General features: G+C 38.6%; 1 protein-coding gene across 3 annotated transcripts in view; it reads left to right on the top strand.

Moving 5' to 3' along the window:
- Window positions 1-17,792, top strand: part of NSMCE2 (NSE2 (MMS21) homolog, SMC5-SMC6 complex SUMO ligase) — a 224,351-nt gene that overhangs the window by 73,764 nt on the left and 132,795 nt on the right. For 2 of the 3 annotated variants that reach the window (XM_007188885.2, XM_057532082.1), the window contains exon 4: window positions 2,603-2,756. In XM_007188885.2, the coding sequence (XP_007188947.1) occupies window positions 2,603-2,756 (154 nt within the window). Of the gene's footprint in view, window positions 1-2,602; window positions 2,757-12,615; window positions 12,651-17,792 lie in introns of all 3 variants that reach the window. The other variant, XM_057532081.1, reaches the window with a different exon arrangement.

Genomic DNA, 17,792 nt, shown 5'->3' with positions numbered 1-17,792 from the left:
TTTTCTCTCCCCAGGGCAGTATTAAATTCTCATTCTTTAAGTATGGTGTCCGATAAGTTTACTTCTCAGTAGTGTCTATCATTTAAAAATTATAATGGTGTAAAGATTAAAACAATCTGTTGCGTTGGCCAAAAAGTTCATTTGGGTTTTTCCATAAGATGTTATAAGCTATTTTTAAAATTCTGTTTTCAAAATTCTTTAACCCAGTGTATGAACTGAACTGTGTTCCCCCAACATTCATTATGTTGAAGTCCTAACCCCTAATATCTCAGAATGTGTTTGGACATAGGGTCTTTAAAGAGATAATGAAAGTTAAAATGAGGTCATTGGGGTGCCTCATTTTAATCCAATGACTGGTCCTTTTAAGAAGAGAATATTTGGACACAGACACATACAGAGGGAAGACTATGTCGCAGGGAGAAGATGGCCATCTGCAAGCCAAAGAAAGAGACCTCAGAAGAAGCCAACCCTGCTGTCACCTTGGTCTCAGATTTCTAGCCTCCAGAACTATGAGAAAATAAATTTCTGTTGTCTAAGCCACCTGGTCTGTGGTACTTTGTTATGACAGGCCTACCAAACTAATACACCCAGTGACTTAAAACTGAGGTTTTGTGTCTTGTATCTAGGAGCTTTATCCGTAGGAAAGGGAATGGACTGAGGATCTAATAGATCCTCTCCTCCCATCTCAAATTTCTTTGAGGTATTTTACATTTGTCCTAGGAGAAGAGGGCCATCCTTACCTTTTTCAGACTAGGTAACACTTAGGATCAACTAACTACTCAAAGAATGGTTTTTTCTTTCCCCTTTTGGGATTATGTATCTATTTATCTTGAAGATACAAACAAAGCAGGAAACCATTAAAAATATAGTTTAATCCCCATTTATTGCATTGATTTAAACAGGTAATGAGCTTAGTATTTTCCAGGCTCTCATTTTGATAGCTAGAGTACAGTAAGTTCTCTTTGCAATGGATAGCTATTCCAACTGCAGCATCAAGTTTCCAGAGAAGATATTTGCCGCGGTGAATTTATGTGCTTTAGAGCAGTTCTCTTGAGGTTCTGCTGTTGGGGGAGAAAGTACTCTGAATCGCTAAATTTGGTGTGTTCAGGTTTTCCTAGTCATACTTCAGGTTGCTGTGTTGTCAACCTCAAAATGCCTACCCTCTCCATCCCTCACCCCCGCGCTCTTCTACCCAGCTCCTCAGCTTGTGGTGTAGTTGAACGAAGGAAATGAAGTATGCTGAGTGGGTTAGAGACTTTGTTGGAAGAGAACATCCACATTTGTTGATAATCTGCTCAGATCAGATCTTCTCTGACCATTGCAGCTTAAATAATAATTTCATACTGATCAAAGGCCTTGAGAAGGTTCACCTGTATGCCTGCCTGTAATGTTCCCCTTAACATCTCAGGTGGATGTGAGTTGACTTTATTTTATAAATCCAGAAAGAGAGCCCATAATTATTTTCTAAAAACTCACAATTTATTTTCTATTATCTATCTACTCTGACCTCTTCATGCTACTATCTTGAACCTGTTCTATCCAGTGTAGAGGCAGAGGATAGCCAGTCACCGCGCATGATAGCTCTTATTCTTGAGATATAAGGCATTATCAAATTGTCTTTCTACCTTCTCTAGCCAAACTGAGCTTTATTGTTTTTTTTAGCCTTACAGGACTTGGTTTAGATTTTTAATTACGTATAACTTGTCATTAAGGCCTGTCCATGTTTTTTCACACCTCTCTTTGATGGTGGGTCCAGCACTGGTTGAGTTTCATCAGTACAATGAGTAGACAGTCATTTCCTACACTCTGTACTTTAAATATGGATTTAGGCATTTTGGTGTCATGCTTAATTTTCATTTTCGATTCAGCTAATTAAAATGCATAGCAACTGAACAAAAGAAGATTGTCTAATTCTTTCCTCCATGACAAAAGCTAATCGAAGCAGAGGACTTGCAGATAGTCTTTTGACTTTGAATGGTAAAGCACAATTCTTTCAACGTTTTTGCCTGTTTGAAAAATTTATAATAAAATATTGTGAGGGGTAAAAAAGAATAAAGATTGAGAGTTTAGCCTTGAACAGAATAGGGGCACTTTTTCCTTGTGGCAGCAGGTGGTGGAAGTTTAAGGTTGAAATCTTACCTGTTTTGTGAAGTAGGAGCCACTCTCACCTGCTGGGACCAGGGACCAGAGAAGAGGAGTGCTGAAGAGAATGAAGGATGGAATGAGCCCTCGGGAGGAAGGAGAGGGGACTGAACAGACCTAAGTAAAAGGAAGGACCATCATGTTCAGGTTCTGGTGAAGGTGGAGGACACAGTTGCACTGGTGTGAAATTTTTCCCCAGTAGTTGTCTGGACACAGCAAGCTAGCAGGGCAGTGAAGGCATAGCTTAAGAAAGCAAACTATGGGATGGGATGAATGATTCCCTCTGCTGTTCACTAGCAGTCTGTTCTGGAACAAGTCCCAGCCTCTCTGGTTCTCTGTTGGGGGGAATTCTGTTTTCTACCTCACTGTAGTTTTATTTGAATGAAATGAGAGAAAAATACTGTTACAAGACTGTGTCATTGTTAACATTTAACTAAAGTAATTTTATTTTCTTCCTCAGGTAAGAGAAGAACGTCCAGAAAAAATACCCGATCTAAAATTATTAGTGGAGAAGAAGTTTTTGGCTTTACAGAATAAGAATTCTGATGCAGACTTTCAAAATAATGAGAAATTTGCACAATTTAAACAACAGCTGAAAGAACTAAAGAAGCAATGTAAGTCAGCATGCTTTGCTTTGGTTTGGCTTTTTGAAATTAGGGAACTGACTGTATGAACAGTCCCAGAAATCTGATTTTGTAGAGTTCGCTTATCTGCTTGGCTTGATCCTCTTTCTAAATTGCTTTTTTATTGTTGTTGCAATTCTGTATTTTGTCTAACTTTGGTTCACATCAGCCTGTGCATTTCTGAAAACCAACAGTTTCCACAAAGTGCTAAGAAAATTCCCCAGCAGGTAGAGAAAGGTACACTGTTATTGTCCCACTGCTGGGGAGGGGAATTGGGACAATAAAACTGAAAGCTATTTTATTAAAATAACGGTGGTGATTTTTCAAATTTTAAACTGCTGTGCCAAGCTTTAAAACAACCATACCTTGATTCTAGTTTTGCTGTTTTAGAGTAGCAGCAGCAGTGTCTTCTCAAATATGAGACCAGAATTCTCCTGATCCCTTCTATCTTGGTGGTAGTATAAATTCCACGTGAGTTTTAGATTTGTTGCCTTCCTAAGAAACTTTATTATACTCAGGTTTTTAATGAACATAATTTTGATTTTAAAATGAGAGTGGGGGCTTCCCTGGTGGCGCAGTGGTTGAGAATCTGCCTGCTAACGCAGGGGACACGGGTTCGAACCCTGGTCTGGGAAGATCCCACATGCCGCGGAGCAGCTAGGCCCGTGAGCCACAATTACTGAGCCTGCGCGTCTGGAGCCTGTGCTCCGCCACAAGAGAGGCCGTGATAGTGAGAGGCCCGTGATAGTGAGAGGCCCGCGATAGTGAGAGGCCCGCGCGTTACGATGAAGAGTGACCCCCGCTTGCCACAACTAGAGAAAGCCCTCACACAGAAACGAAGACCCAACACAGCCAAAAAAAATAAAATTAATTAATTAATTAATTAATAAAAAGTACCTGAACCAGTAAATGATAATGGAGAATTATTAAAAAAAAAAAAAAATGAGAGTGGAAAAAATTATTGGTTGTACCCAAAAAATCTTGTAGACAGTGTTGGCAGAAATATATATTTTCTATACAGTGAAGTACATATGTCCCTTCCCCCCCCCCTTTTTCCATATAGTCCACGTAACAATTTTATGTAAATTTTATTGTTTTTACAGTAGCATCAACTGTTGTTCTTTCTTTTAGGTTTGAGGCTCTTTTATTCCTTAAAGAATTGAGGCAAATAAAGTTTTTTTAAAACTTTAGTTTCATATCACCTTCATTTGTGCATACACGTGGAACAGGAATGCATGATATAAGATATAAATTTACTTCGTGTTCATATTTGTACTTAGTATAGGGATTCATATTTTGAAATAGGCTTTCTTTTAAATATAAGCATTTTCTTTAAATTGATGCTGAGATCTCAAAAAATGACTGAGGAAGCTGCTTTACTTTTGTCTATTTTACAAATAACTTAAGTTTCACAATTTGGAATGTTTTGCAATCATGATGAGACTTTTGCTTTTACTGTAGATTTAAACAGTAAGCACTTTTTCCCACATTTTAAATCCGTTTTTTTGTTCTTCATTGAACAACACAGCTACCAAAATCTCCCTAATATAATTTGCACTGTTCCCCCAAATGGGTAATAATCCCCCAAACAGGTAATAATTTGTTAGTGCCTTTCTGGTCTTAAGATGCTAGGGAATTGAAGTTTTGGTCTTGGTCAAAATAGCCAAATGTATTTTATTTTTCTACTTTGAGCCAGTAACCACAAATTATGGCAGATTTAGCATCCATCTGATCATAATTCTTGATTTTTTTAGATATTTTATAATACAGATTAAAGGACAAATACCCAAAAATAGAAATTTCTTCCCACTTTGTTATTGTTTACAAGGTTACTATTCCATAAGAGAAAACTATAAAGATCTTTAGCATCATATACTCATGTGGAAACACTTTCTAATTAAGAATATATAATTCAACAAAATGATTATTATTGGAATTATAGTTCCTGTTTCTTTAATTCTCTCTAAAATGGGGGGTGAGGGAGAGGTTTCCCCAGGCCAGCAGTATACATCATTTGTCTAGACAGTTAAAACTTACGACAAAGTAAACTTATATTGAAAGAAGAGCTCCCTTATGTAAGGTTTCCTTACATATGATAACACTAGAATTAAGACAGCTTTCCCTTTTATTTCTTCTAAAGTAGTCTTTTAAAAAGTTTTAAAGTCTCAAATGGTAGAACAAGCAAAATATTAATACTCTCTTAAGATGCCCTATAAGATGCATATACTTTACTTGCAAAATGTGATTTTTTCGTGCATTATTATTAGCACTATCATTTAAACTTGCACCATGCCTACCGGATTTCATTTCTTTAGATTTAACGCCAGTGAGGATGCCGATTGGCGCCGGGCTCCTACAATTTTTGTGGAGCCAAGTCAAAGGGACTATGATTTATAAAGAAGCCAGTGAATCTGTTTATTTTGAGAGATGTTCTGAAGGCAAAGAATTAGAATAGTAATTTTTTTTTTTTTTTAAGATTGGAAAAGACAAGCCAGGGAGAGATACTTGCATCTAGTTGTCTATTTTGACAAAGGCTAAAGCGTTTTTATGGTCTGCACATAGCAGAGGAGTTCTTTCATGAAAATCACCCCACATTTTCACCAGATTTATTCTACAAGGACATAAATTGCATGGGATTAAATTTTACCAAATCAGGATTTAATGAAAGAAATGCCAGGAAACTCTCAGGTGGGGGAAGTCGAGAAGGAGATTGAAATGAGGCCGTCTGCCAGGGGCCCTGACCTGAGGACGTGCTCCCACTCGGCCTAGGCGGCCCTGCCAGCAGCAATCCGTTCACCCCGCTGTAGCTCGGCAGCCGGTTCTCAGACTGTCTGGTCTCAAGATCCCCTTACATCTGACAGTTTACTGAGGGCCCCCCAGACAGCTTTTGTTTCCATGGGTCATAGCTGTTGGCATCTAATTCGAAATAAAAACTGAGGAATTTAAAAAATATTAATCCACTTCAAAAAATCAATCATAAGCCCATTACATGTTAACACAAAGAACGTTATGACATAACGTTCATATATTTTCCAAACAAAGAAAAATGAGTGAGAAGGTTGGCATTGTTTTCCATTTTTGCAAATCTCTTCAATTTCTGGCTGAATGGAAGGCAGCTGGATCCTCATATTTGCTTCTGCAGTCAGTCTGTTGTGCACTGTTTTGGTTGAAGCATACAAAGAAAATCTGGCTTCACATACGGGTTGTTGGACTTGCTGAAAGGATCTTGCAGACCACCTGAAGTTCTCACTTTGAAAACCACAGATTTAGGCCAAGGATCAGTAAATTATGGCTCATCGGCCAAATCCAGCCTACCCCCTCTTTTTCTATGGCCTGCTAGCTAAGAATGTTTTTTTTTTTAATATTTTTTAATTGTTGGGGGAAAACGTCAAGGGAAGAATAATATGTGACATGTGAAAATTATATAAAATTCAGATTTCAGTGTTCATAAATAACTTTTTGTTGGAATGTAGACACATTCATTCACATGTTGTCTGTGGGTGCTTTACACTATAATGGCAGAGGTGAGTTGTTACATCAGAGACCATTTGGCCCACAAAACTTATATTTACTATCTGGCTCTTCACTGAAAAAGTTTACCAATTCCTGGCCTAAATTAAAATCAGAAACAAGGGAAGGTTTTTGTTGTTGTTGTTTTGTTGTTGTTGTCGTTGTTTTAACTTCAGATTTTTTTCATAAATACCATGCGTTTGTCTCAGGTGTGTTCAGAACACCTTGTGTGCCTGCTGTGTATGAATCATTGCAGCTGGTGCTCTGAGATCAAAATAAGGCAGAGTCCCGGTACCTGGAGAAGACAGTATATACAGATGTGAAATAATGTGAGAGCCATGAAAACAAATATCCAATCAAAAGCAAAGACAAAATGTCAAAAACAAATATTGGGTTGGCCAAAAAGTTCCTTTGGGTTTTTCCGTAAGATGTTATAGAATATTATATATTCCACAATATTATATAATGTGGGCCCTAATGGAGAGAGTCAGAATAGGAATGCAGATTTTATCTGCGTCGGTTGATAGGGGCTGCCTGGAACTGTGTGTTCAAAAAGATTCTGAGGCTGGGTTCGGGCCTAGCAGAAAAGAGTGTGCTGGAGGATTACGGTGGAAAAGAAGAGGAACAGTACAGATATCTGGTATTTACCATCCCTAGAATATAAGGGTAACAGATACATTGTACTCATTTAAGAATATGCTTACTCTAAAGGTCACATACTTCAGTTGCACACAATAAGGTTTTTTAGTAGTTATTTCTGTCTTATGGATATTGCCAGCCATTCAGTCCATCTTCTATGCATAAATTATTTTATCCCTGGGTACCCAGTGTCCTCTGTATTAGAGATATTATGTTGCCCCAACTTCACAGGATTATTACCAAGATTAAATGAGATAGTAGATCTTTGCAAACTCTGAAAGCTTACTTTAGACTTAAGTTATTATTGAGAAAGAGCTAGTACAGCATAGTGGAAAGAATATGAGTTTAGCAGCCAGAAGACCTGGGTTTGAGTCACTTAATAAGTAAGTAGCCTGGTCTCCCTACCAATGCCACCCATTTTTCTTAGTTCTAATTCTTGGAGTCATGTAAATCAAGATTGTGATTGAAGATAGTTTTTATACTTGGCGGTGGTGGTGATAAATGAGCTAGGGAATAATTTCACAGAAAACTATTTCCCTAAATGGTAATCATGTTCTTACTAACCCAAGTTGTAAAATAAACAATATGACTTGGTTTAGGGCAGACAGAACCAGACTTTGTCACATGAAATTATTTTCATTTATCTGACCAGTGTGTTCACATAATGTTCTCTCTTCCTTGCCTCTTTTACCTAAACAGTTTACACTATTACAACTCATGGTCTCCTGCAATTTTTAACATCAGGAGAACTTAATTAGGATGTGCAGACACCTCTATACAGACACTTTCTCAAGTCATCAAGTAATCTTTTTGGCGTCCTTTATTCATTTACCCATTATATGATTAGCAGGCATCAGAAGCTTTAGTGTAGGTCATCAAGGCAGAAATTGAGGGCATTTGACAATAATTCCTAGTTAGAAACCCTTACAGTTTAAGGGCTTCACTTTGTGTTCAAAATAGAATTTACTGTGAATCTGAGATCTTTAGTATTAAAATAAATTAATATGAAATGTAATTTTGATGGTACCTTTAAATGTTATAAGAGCATGTCTTTTTTAATGCAAATTTGCTAATCTGAAGATGTTCACCACAATTTTAACAGTATATTTAGGTCATATAGGAGATATGCAGAATATAAGATAGAGATATTTGAATCCATGAGTGAAACTCAGAAATCAATTTCAGTGATAATGATATTTGTATCCGGATATATCTATACAGACATAGGAATTTACACTGTAATCTTGTGATTATATGGGTTCACAAAATAACTATGTACCTTCACTTGAAACATGCTCATTATAGCTCTCAAAACTGATAGAATAGGGAGTGGCCATTCACTTCACAAAAGGATTCACTCAAGGAACCCGTTAGATAGGGAGTTCTTAGGAACAATAGAATACCTTTACTTTACTGTTCCTTATGGGTTGCTTACCCCTTCCTTCAGCATCTATTCAAAACCGCAGTGTAGTTCCATCGGGTAGGCACTTCCGTGTTTTGCCGACTGCTGTATTCCTTGAGGTCTAGGCACATGGTATGTATAGCACGGATCCTTGATGGTCACAAGAGTCTTCAGGAGAACCGTCATATACTTGAGAGCTTATGCTGTATTTAAAGGAGACCCCTGCCACCTGTGCCAGTCCCTTGTTGCTATGAGTGAGGGTGGACCCAGTGTTGCCAGATCTTCAGGTTCTTTTGGAAAACCCAGAAACTTCGCTGATTATTTTTCAGTTACTAAATTTTAAAAACACTGTGCAAAATCAGTTTGCAATCTTTGATTTTGCCTTCTCATGATACCATTTTTCAGTGCCTTTTTGTGCACTTGACGAGGGACATCAGCATTAATTTGGCCAATTAACAGTAGATTATGATTTCTTCAGAGAAAGGGATGGTTTTGCTTCAACACACTTCAAAGTAAGGCCAGAATGTGCATTTGACCTCATTTGGGAATGTGGAGTAGAAACCCAGTGGATTCTCTTGAAAAGCAGGTGGAGATTTTATGGTGAAGGGCCAGGTATGGGAGTCCCTAACCCAGTTGCAGGTGAGCAGTAGAGGTATAGAGAAGATTAGCATCTTTGAAGATTGGGAAGTTGTGTGTGAGTTCTGAAGCCTGGAAGGAAAGCGATGAGGAAGAAACAAAGGTGGTGCCAACAGGGAAAATGGTTGTGCCTAGAAATCCGTTGGATGCATTTAAACTACGCCAGGTGTTGATCAACCTGACTTCATCCTGATCCCCTTCAACCTGTAAATTTCTTTGTTGTACAGTATAACTGTCTATCCAAACAACGTGTGTTGCTGGCCGGCAGTTAACCAAAGCCCAAGACCCTTTAAGGCAGGAACAGTTTCTTATTCATCTCTATGTTTCTTTTGTTCCTCATCTAATCAGAGCTCAGGTAATATTTACAGAACAGAATTATTCAACTAGAAAAAGAGGGTTAGAACCTAGTTAAGGTGGTCTGATGATAAAACTTCTTTTCCCTTCAATACTGTGTCATCAGCAAAGAAGAAAAGAAGAGGAAGAAAATTAGCATGTGTAGAGTTGGGATCTAAAATCAGCAGCAAAAGTTAACAGCTTTTATTGTCTTTGAAAATTCTTTATTTTTTAAATTACTCAGAAAAGACAACATACATGACTTTGTGCTTATAACCCATTATAGTGATATGTTGGTGTAAATGTATAGTATATGTAGTAATACATAGATTTTAATACCATAGCAGCATGATGCTCGGGAATTGATGCTCACTTTTAGTGTGATTGCTTAGAACATTTAAGCAAATTTATAAAAATTTAAGTTTGCTGGCTCTTCTATAGACATTTTTATCATCTCTGTGGCCCTCAGTTGATCTTCGTTTTTTTCTTTGATGTTGATGACACCATCACCATTCATTTGCTGGATGACCATTAATTGCTGAGAAATGCTAAAAGTCATAAGTTTCACAACAGAGATTGACTTTTTCAGGCTGGATTGCATCCCTGGCCTGAGGACTCATGCTCATTGAGTGAAATTTATCCCTGTGCTGATGTTTCATTCTTTGTGTATTTGCCTCTCTCCCTCTTCCTCTTTGAGTCATTCGGTCTGATTCTTTTGTGGCTCTCTCCTCCCTTCTGCTTTCTTTGTGTTTCCCACCCCATACAGTTTCTCTTTCCTGTAGGTCTTTACTTATGTAAGTGGTAGCTAAGTGCTACCATTCCCATCTTAATGATGAAGCAGCTTCAGAGAGATTAAGTGATATGCCCAAGGTTACAAAGCTAGTAAACAGTAGAACCAGAAGACAGGAGATGCCAAGGGTAGAGAGAGAGTATTAGGAAGAGGTGTAACTATCCTCTCTCTTCTGTTTCATAAAGTTGTTATTTCCTAGGAATTTTTACATTTTAAAGCAGATTTGAGGTACCAAATAATTAATGAAGAAAAAAATTAATTCAAATTAGATTGATTCTGTTGTGGTAGAGTTTTAGTCAGGGCATTAAGCTATCAGGGAGCTCTTTGATAGTGAAAAATTGGCTTTTCTACCTGTGCATTGTAATAAACAATAAAGATGCCCATTTTCTCCGCCTTCTCTCTAGATTTTCCCTGGTCCTTTTGGAAAATAGTAATATTAGAAGTAATAACCAGGCTTTGTATAGTGCCTACTACATATGGTATTTAATCAGTGCTTGTTGAATTAATAACGTACAGGCATTGTTTGAGGGCCTACCTATGGAAGGGGTATGGAATTTGCATACTTTATATACATTAATATTTCTCCCAAGGGGTATGGTATTTGCATACTTTATATACATTATTGCTTATTTCTCACAACTCTACAAGAGAACTGTACCCATTTTGTAGATTAGAAAATATGCAAAGAGAGGTAATATAACTTTCCTAAGATCGTAAGTGCTGAAATTCAGACCCAGGTTTGGGTGACACCAAAGTTCATGTTCTTTCCCTTATATACCACACCAACTCTTGAAAAACACTTCCATGTTTTTTCTCTTCTCTCAATTCAAGCATTTCATGCATCTCTAAAAATTGATGTGTCCTAGGACTCCTGAGTAGTGAAGAGTTTGTTTGGGTCTCCCAGGTTATAGATCTACATTGATGTCCTCTGATGACACTGATGGAATCTGTTTCATCTGGCTGTGAGAGAATCTCTTGCTTAGTCACTTCCATTTAGAGATCAGGGAGTAGGAATCATCTCGGGCATTATATAGTACTTTGTATGTGCTTGATATTGCCTTCAAGGTAGCCCCTAGAGAAACACGAAGTAGCTGAAGCCCATTTTATAGATAAAGAAGTGTGACTCAAAAGGCAAGTGGGGGCTTCCCTGGTGGCGCAGTGGTTGAGAGTCTGCCTGCTAATGCAGGGGACACGGGTTCGAGCCCTGGCCTGGGAAGATCCCACATGCCGCGGAGCGGCTGGGCCCGTGAGCCACAACTGCTGAGCCTGCGCGTCTGGAGCCTGTGCTCCGCGGCGAGAGAGGCCGCGGCGGTGAGAGGCCCGCGCATCGCGATGAAGAGTGGCCCCCGCTTGCCACAACTGGAGAAAGCCCTCGCACAGAAACGAAGACCCAACACAGCCAAAATCAATCAATCAATCAATCAATCAAAACATACGCATCTGATTCAAGATCCTCATTAAAAAAAAAAAAAAAAAAAAAAAAGGCAAGTGGTTTGGTCAAGGTCACAAAGTAAGTTACAGGGTGAGACTTGAAACTAAGTCCTCCTTTTCCAGATCCCAGTAAATAGTGCCTAAGAATGCCATTTCCGGTGTGAACAGTTGCTGTGCTAGGGAGAGAGGAATAGGATATTTATTGCACCACAAGTTTAGAACAAATTCCATGAAATGTATTTCAAGCATAACGGCAAGAATCCCATGCACATACATCATCCCTTTTAATCTTTGCGACATCCACGTGCGGGAGAGGAATGTGTGAAAAATGCAGGTTCTGTTTTTAGCAGGCTGAATCCTGGAGGTGGCATATTTACCCAGTGTCTCACAGTCAGGAGGTCACATGGATAACAAATACATCTCCGAGGAAACGGGAAGCTTTAGAATGAGAGATGGCTATAATTAAAGTTATTAGGGAAGAAAGGTTCAGTTATCAAGGGAGAAATGAGTCAGCAGCAAGTTTAAACAGACTGTGAACTATGGGTGTTTCTCTCCTGGTGGCTTATTTTGAGAGAGTGTGATGCCATCCGTGCCCAGAAAGCAGCCCGAACCGAGAATAGGAGTAAATGTCCTGGGGACAATGCGCATAATGCTTAAGAAAAGAATTGTCTTGTCCTGTCAAGTTATTAGTCCCTGAGGCTGGAAGATTGACATGTTATAGTCATTAGATTAGTATGTAATGTGTACCCATCTGTATTTGACACCCACTCCATCCCAGCCCCTGGCAACCACTGTTTTGTTTTGTTTTTCTCCATATAGTTTTTACTTTTCCAGAATGTTGCATACATGGAATCATACAGGGTGTAGCCTCGTAAGTGGCTTTTTTTCACCGAGCAGAATGCATTTGAGTTTCGTCCACAGTTTGTTGTTGCATTGCGTTGCTGAGTAGTATTCCATCGTATAGATGTACCATAGTTCATCTGTTCATCTATCCAGTCATCAGTTCAAGGACATTTCAGTGGTTTCCAGCTTGGGGCCATTATGAATAAAGCCGTTATAAACATTCATGTACAGGCTTTTATGTGAATATAAGTTTTCATTTCTCTTAGATAAATATCCAGGCATGGGACTGCTGGCTCCTATGGTGAGTATGCATTTAACTTATAAGAAACTGACAGACTGTTTCTGTTTTGTAAATAAGTTCATTTGTATCATTTTTTTAAAAATTAGATTCCGCATATGAGTGGTATTATATGATGTTTGTCTTTCTCTGTCTGACTTGTTTTACTTAGTATGAAGATGTCTGGGTCCATCCATGTTGCTGCAGGTGGCATTATTTTGTTCTTTTTTGTGGCTGAGTAATATTCCATTGATTATTTTAAATTATAGTTACTTAAGAAACAACCAGGGGAAGACGGACACTTCCTTTGCCCCTCCCTGGAAGCAGGAAATAAATCTCCCACTTGAAGGGTACCCTCCCTATACCAGAGGTAGAAGGCATCCTTCTCACCAGAGATAGGGAATTTAGGGCCGAGAAAGTTGTGTAAAAACACCTTGTTAGGGCTTCCCTGGTGGCGCAGTGGTTGGGAGTCTGCCTGCCGATGCGGGGGACGCGGGCTCGAGCCCTGGTCTGGGAGGATCCCACGTGCTGCGGAGCGACTGGGCCCATGGGCCACAGCGTCTGGAGCCTGTGCTCTGCAGCAGTGGGGCGCGGTGGTGGGGGGCCCGCGCACCGCGATGGGGGGTGGCCCCCGCTTGCTGCGGCTGGAGAGGGCCCTTGCACGGAAGCGAGGACCCAACACGGCTAAAAATAAATAAATAAATAAATAATAAAAAAAAATAAAGGAATTCCTTTAAAAACAAAAAACACCTTGTTACTCCTTCACTAACTTGCTACCCCAAGCCCAAACCCCTTTTACTTGTCAATTTCTCACAGATTTATTGTTTCCTTGTCTAAAAGGTATAAAAGCTGCCTGCTTGCGTCACTTCTTTGAGTCTTATTTTTATAGGTTCCGTACATACAAAATTAAATTTGTTTTTCTCCTGCTAATCTGTCTTATGTCAACTTAGTTATTAGACCAGTCAAAGAACCTAGAAGGGAAGAAGAAAAGTTTTCCTCCCCTACAGTACTTACATGAATTACTGAAAATTAAGATACTTTCCCAGTATTTGTAAGTTTCTTTTGATCTAGTCAGTAATCCTATCTTATTACGTTAGTCCATGAGAATTTATTCCTTATGCCTGTATGTTTGTTTATATTGATGATCAGCTTCTGAAGTGATTTATTAAATGATCTTTTTCACAGTCCTTTGTAGAATTTTCCTGGGAACTGATGTGAAATTTGGCAATATTTAATATCACAACTTCTTTTTCATCCCCTTTTGAAAAAATATTATGGTGACATTGGTAAATCTAAAGTCACCCAGCACTTCTCTCTATATCCAGGATTTTTTTTAACACAAAGATTACTGACAATATTTCTTCAGTTGTATCTGAAAGTTCACTCAATATATTTTACTTAAACACATTTTAAGTATCTAAGGATGACTTACTGTATCTCATCTTCATTAGACTTCAGCTCTCACTTAATAAAGTTTTAGAAACTTTAAAAAAGAAACTGACAGACTGTTTTCCAATACGGTCCCCTCCTGCGTTCGTCTCGCAGTGTATGAGAGTTGTAGCTGCTGTGCACCCTCACCAGCACTTGGGTTACTTTGGTTTTGTTTTTAATTTTAGCCATTCTAATAAGTATGTAATGTTATCTCATTGTGAATGTAATTTATGTTTTTCTAACGACCAATGATATTGAACATGAAGTTCATTTTTTATATTTAAATTTTTCATATAATGTTCATGTTTTTCTATTCATGTATCTCGAACGTTTATCCTTTAATTCATTCAAGAATCATTATAGTTTGTGGCAGTGCTTCTCAAAGTCTGTTCCCACACCAGCAGCGTCAGCGTCACCTGGAAACTTACTAAAAACACAGATTTTCAGGTGCACTCAAGAGCTACTGAATTGGAAACTCTGGGGATGGGGCTGAACAAGCCTTCCAGGTGATTCTCCACTAAGCCAGAGTTTGAGGACCATTAGTTTGCAGTAGTGGCACTTACCCATCACTGGATATCAGTATCAGCTGTGCACCTTAAAAATAAAATTAGAGCTCAGTCCCCACCCCCCAGAGATACAGATTTAGTTGGTGTCTGATGGGACTCCACGCATTTTTTTTTTAAGTTCTCCAGGCGATGCTAATGTACAATCAAGGTTAAAAATGATCTACCAAAGGTTGTTTAGCTAGGCATTGTAGAGGACACAAATCTGACTTCTAATTCCAGATCTCATGTAGCTTGTTATCTAAAAGGGAAGATCCAAAAATACACAGCATAGATATAGGCACATATAAATTACTCAGTACTTATCTAATAAATTAAATTGTACTTGGTGTCTTGGGTTTGAATGGAAACTAACTTTATAATTCTATATCTCAGAGCCTCATTTTTGTTCTCCATGTTGTACTTCGCATTCATTCGTTCAACCAGTGTTTATTGAGTGTGATGGGAATGTAAGATTGAAGGAAATAGACAAGTCCCTGTGCTTATGGAGCTTACATTCTGGTCTTCGGCACCTAGTTAGCATCTACTCACTTTACAGTGTTTAGGTGGAATACGGTACACATCTTAATAGCTCTAAAACGAAGTTGTCGATTCATATGCATAATTGATAGCCTTAACGATCATATTTTCATATTTTTGTTATATTCAAGAATTGTCCTTCAGAGTTACTTGCCTTGTATTTGTTAATATTAGTCATGAAATCCTTTTTTCTTGATAACTATTTAAAGTCATGTATTTAATCAGCTCCATTGATAACAATGTTAAGGGCAGAGGCTGTCCAAACCATAGAAAGATCCTGGAATTTGGAATCAAAAAATATACATTCAGATTCTGGCTCAACCAAATAATAGTTTGTATTTTTGATCAAATCAATAGAATTTTACATTTCTGTAAAGTGTAGGTCATATAATAATAATAATGCTTCCTAGCCCACAGAGTTGTATAGGGATTAAACCAGATATTTTAAAATGAAAAGTGAAAGTGTTTTATAAGCTGTAATATACTCTCCCAAATATTAATTTCCTAATCTTTTTTTAACTTGCTTAAAGGCATAACTTTAATAATTTTTATTTCCAAAGTTATACATTTTATACATCATTAGCAGTTGGCATAAATCCTCACGTGCAAGGAAACAAGCTCAGAGTGTTTAGTCATTTCGTAAAAGTGTTAAGAGATTTTAATGAAGGATAAAATAGGTTGTCAAGTAGTTAAGGAATGTTCTGTCACTGACAAGGGTGTGAACAAAAAAAATGTTGATAAGGTAACAAATCATTTTTCAGTACAATATTGGTTTTGGCAACCTTTTCTTGTTAGGCAGGGAGTGAAGTGTCAGGAACAGCCCTAGTCACATAATGAACCACGCTGCGTCTGGTGAAATATATTCATCATGAGTGGACATAATGGAGCAGATGAAAAGGAGCTGCAGCTATTATGACTGTGTCCTGCGTGAGTCTTTACTATATTAGGGATTCTCTTACAGATATACTGTACATTTAACTGCAGAGGATCTGCTTTGTGTTTGACCCTGACTATTTAGCTTTTTTTTTTTTTTCTTAAATCACCTGGTGACTTATTTCAAATTATATTTTTTAGTGAACTAGCACCTCTGTTACGCAGAACACTGGGCTAGGCACCAGGACCACAGGCAAGTAATTAATGTCTTGGGGAGTGAGAGAAAAAGCATACTGGTCACTTGAGATCACAGGGTCCTAGGACTTGACTCAAAGAACTTGGAGAGGGAATGAGAGTGGGGTGGAAGGGGTTGATGAAAGGTACTGAGTAGAGCTTTCCAAAATAAATGTAGTCACTTTATTTTTTAAAATAAAATAATAAAGTTTTCCAGGTCAGATAAATTAATCAATTTTCTTTATTATGGGGTGCTTAGTCTTCATCATGCAGTTTGCATTTGGTTGGAATGTCACCTGAGCGAGAGCAACACTTGTCCACGGTGATTGGTACTGTCCGCAGCACCTAGGACAGCACCTGGCATGGAACCAGTGCTTCATGTATATTTGGGGAATGATTGAAGGATTGCAAAGGGGGGTTAAAACTTAGTTTATGGAAGCTTTTTTCCCCTCCGTGGGACAGATATTCCACGACAGATCCTTTGATGCACACTAGTCCTGGGAACGAGAGGATAGAGTAAGGCGTTGTGTCCCTTTTCATCAAGGTTGCTTTGGTAGATTTGGGCAACAACCGTGCTCTAAGTACTAAGTGTGGCTGCCAATTGGCTGGAGGTGTTCCCGGACTTTCTGGCAACCTTCCTTGCCCAGTTTGACCATTGGCTGCTTACTGGTGGAAGGTACTTCCTTCCTCTTTCCCTAGGGGGGATACTATTCATTGACTTCAACTGCATAAAGCAGGAAACTTTCAAGTTAGACTGAAGAATTTTTAATTCCTTCCCCCAACCATCAGGCTTAGTAACCTCCATCTCTCCTATTCACGTGATAGCATTGATTTTTCCACCCACACATAAAACATTAAGTTGATGATGCTTCTTGCATTCGATAGTAGTATAGAGTCAAGAAAATATAGTAGTTGCTTATTTAAGTATATTTTCCTTCTGCTTTAGAGGACAGTGGTTTTATTTTACATTAACGAAAACCAGAAGCAGAAAATTATTCCTACAAAGAGATGAGTAAGAATTTTCAGCCAATTAACAAGATGTGCTATCTAGTCCCATTGCTAGAAACCTCTGCCAAGCCCTTCTCTGTTTCTTCCTGCTGCCACTGCTACTACTGCTCAATTTCCCATTTTACTCTCAGCCTACGCGCTCCCTGCTCCAGACTGGCCTCCTGTCAGTTTCTGCCAGAGTGATGGATCGTTCTAAAGTATAGATCTGGCCATGGTTGTCCACCCTGTGGTCTTTCAGAGGCTCCCCCGACCCTCCTAGAATAAAGGCCCTTTTTGCAACCAGGTTTTTTTGTTTTGTTTTGTTTTTTTCTACTTTTTCACCACTTTCCTCCATAGCCCTTTGATCCAAACACTTGCAGTTCCCAGAAAGTATTGTGTTCTCTTTCACCTCCAGACTTTCACATTTACCAGATCTCTTCATGGAATATTCTGCTTATTATCCACCTCTCCCTTCACTTGGTTACAACAAAGTCTACCCTTCTGCCTTAATACAGACATCACTGACTTCTTGGAGTCTTCCCCACGGTAGAGTAAGTGC

The sequence above is a fragment of the Balaenoptera acutorostrata genome, chromosome 17, assembly GCF_949987535.1.
Source record: "Balaenoptera acutorostrata chromosome 17, mBalAcu1.1, whole genome shotgun sequence".
Lineage (NCBI taxonomy): Eukaryota > Metazoa > Chordata > Mammalia > Artiodactyla > Balaenopteridae > Balaenoptera > Balaenoptera acutorostrata.
Note: the sequence above shows the minus strand (reverse complement) of the source record. Positions and strands in the feature narration are given on the sequence as shown.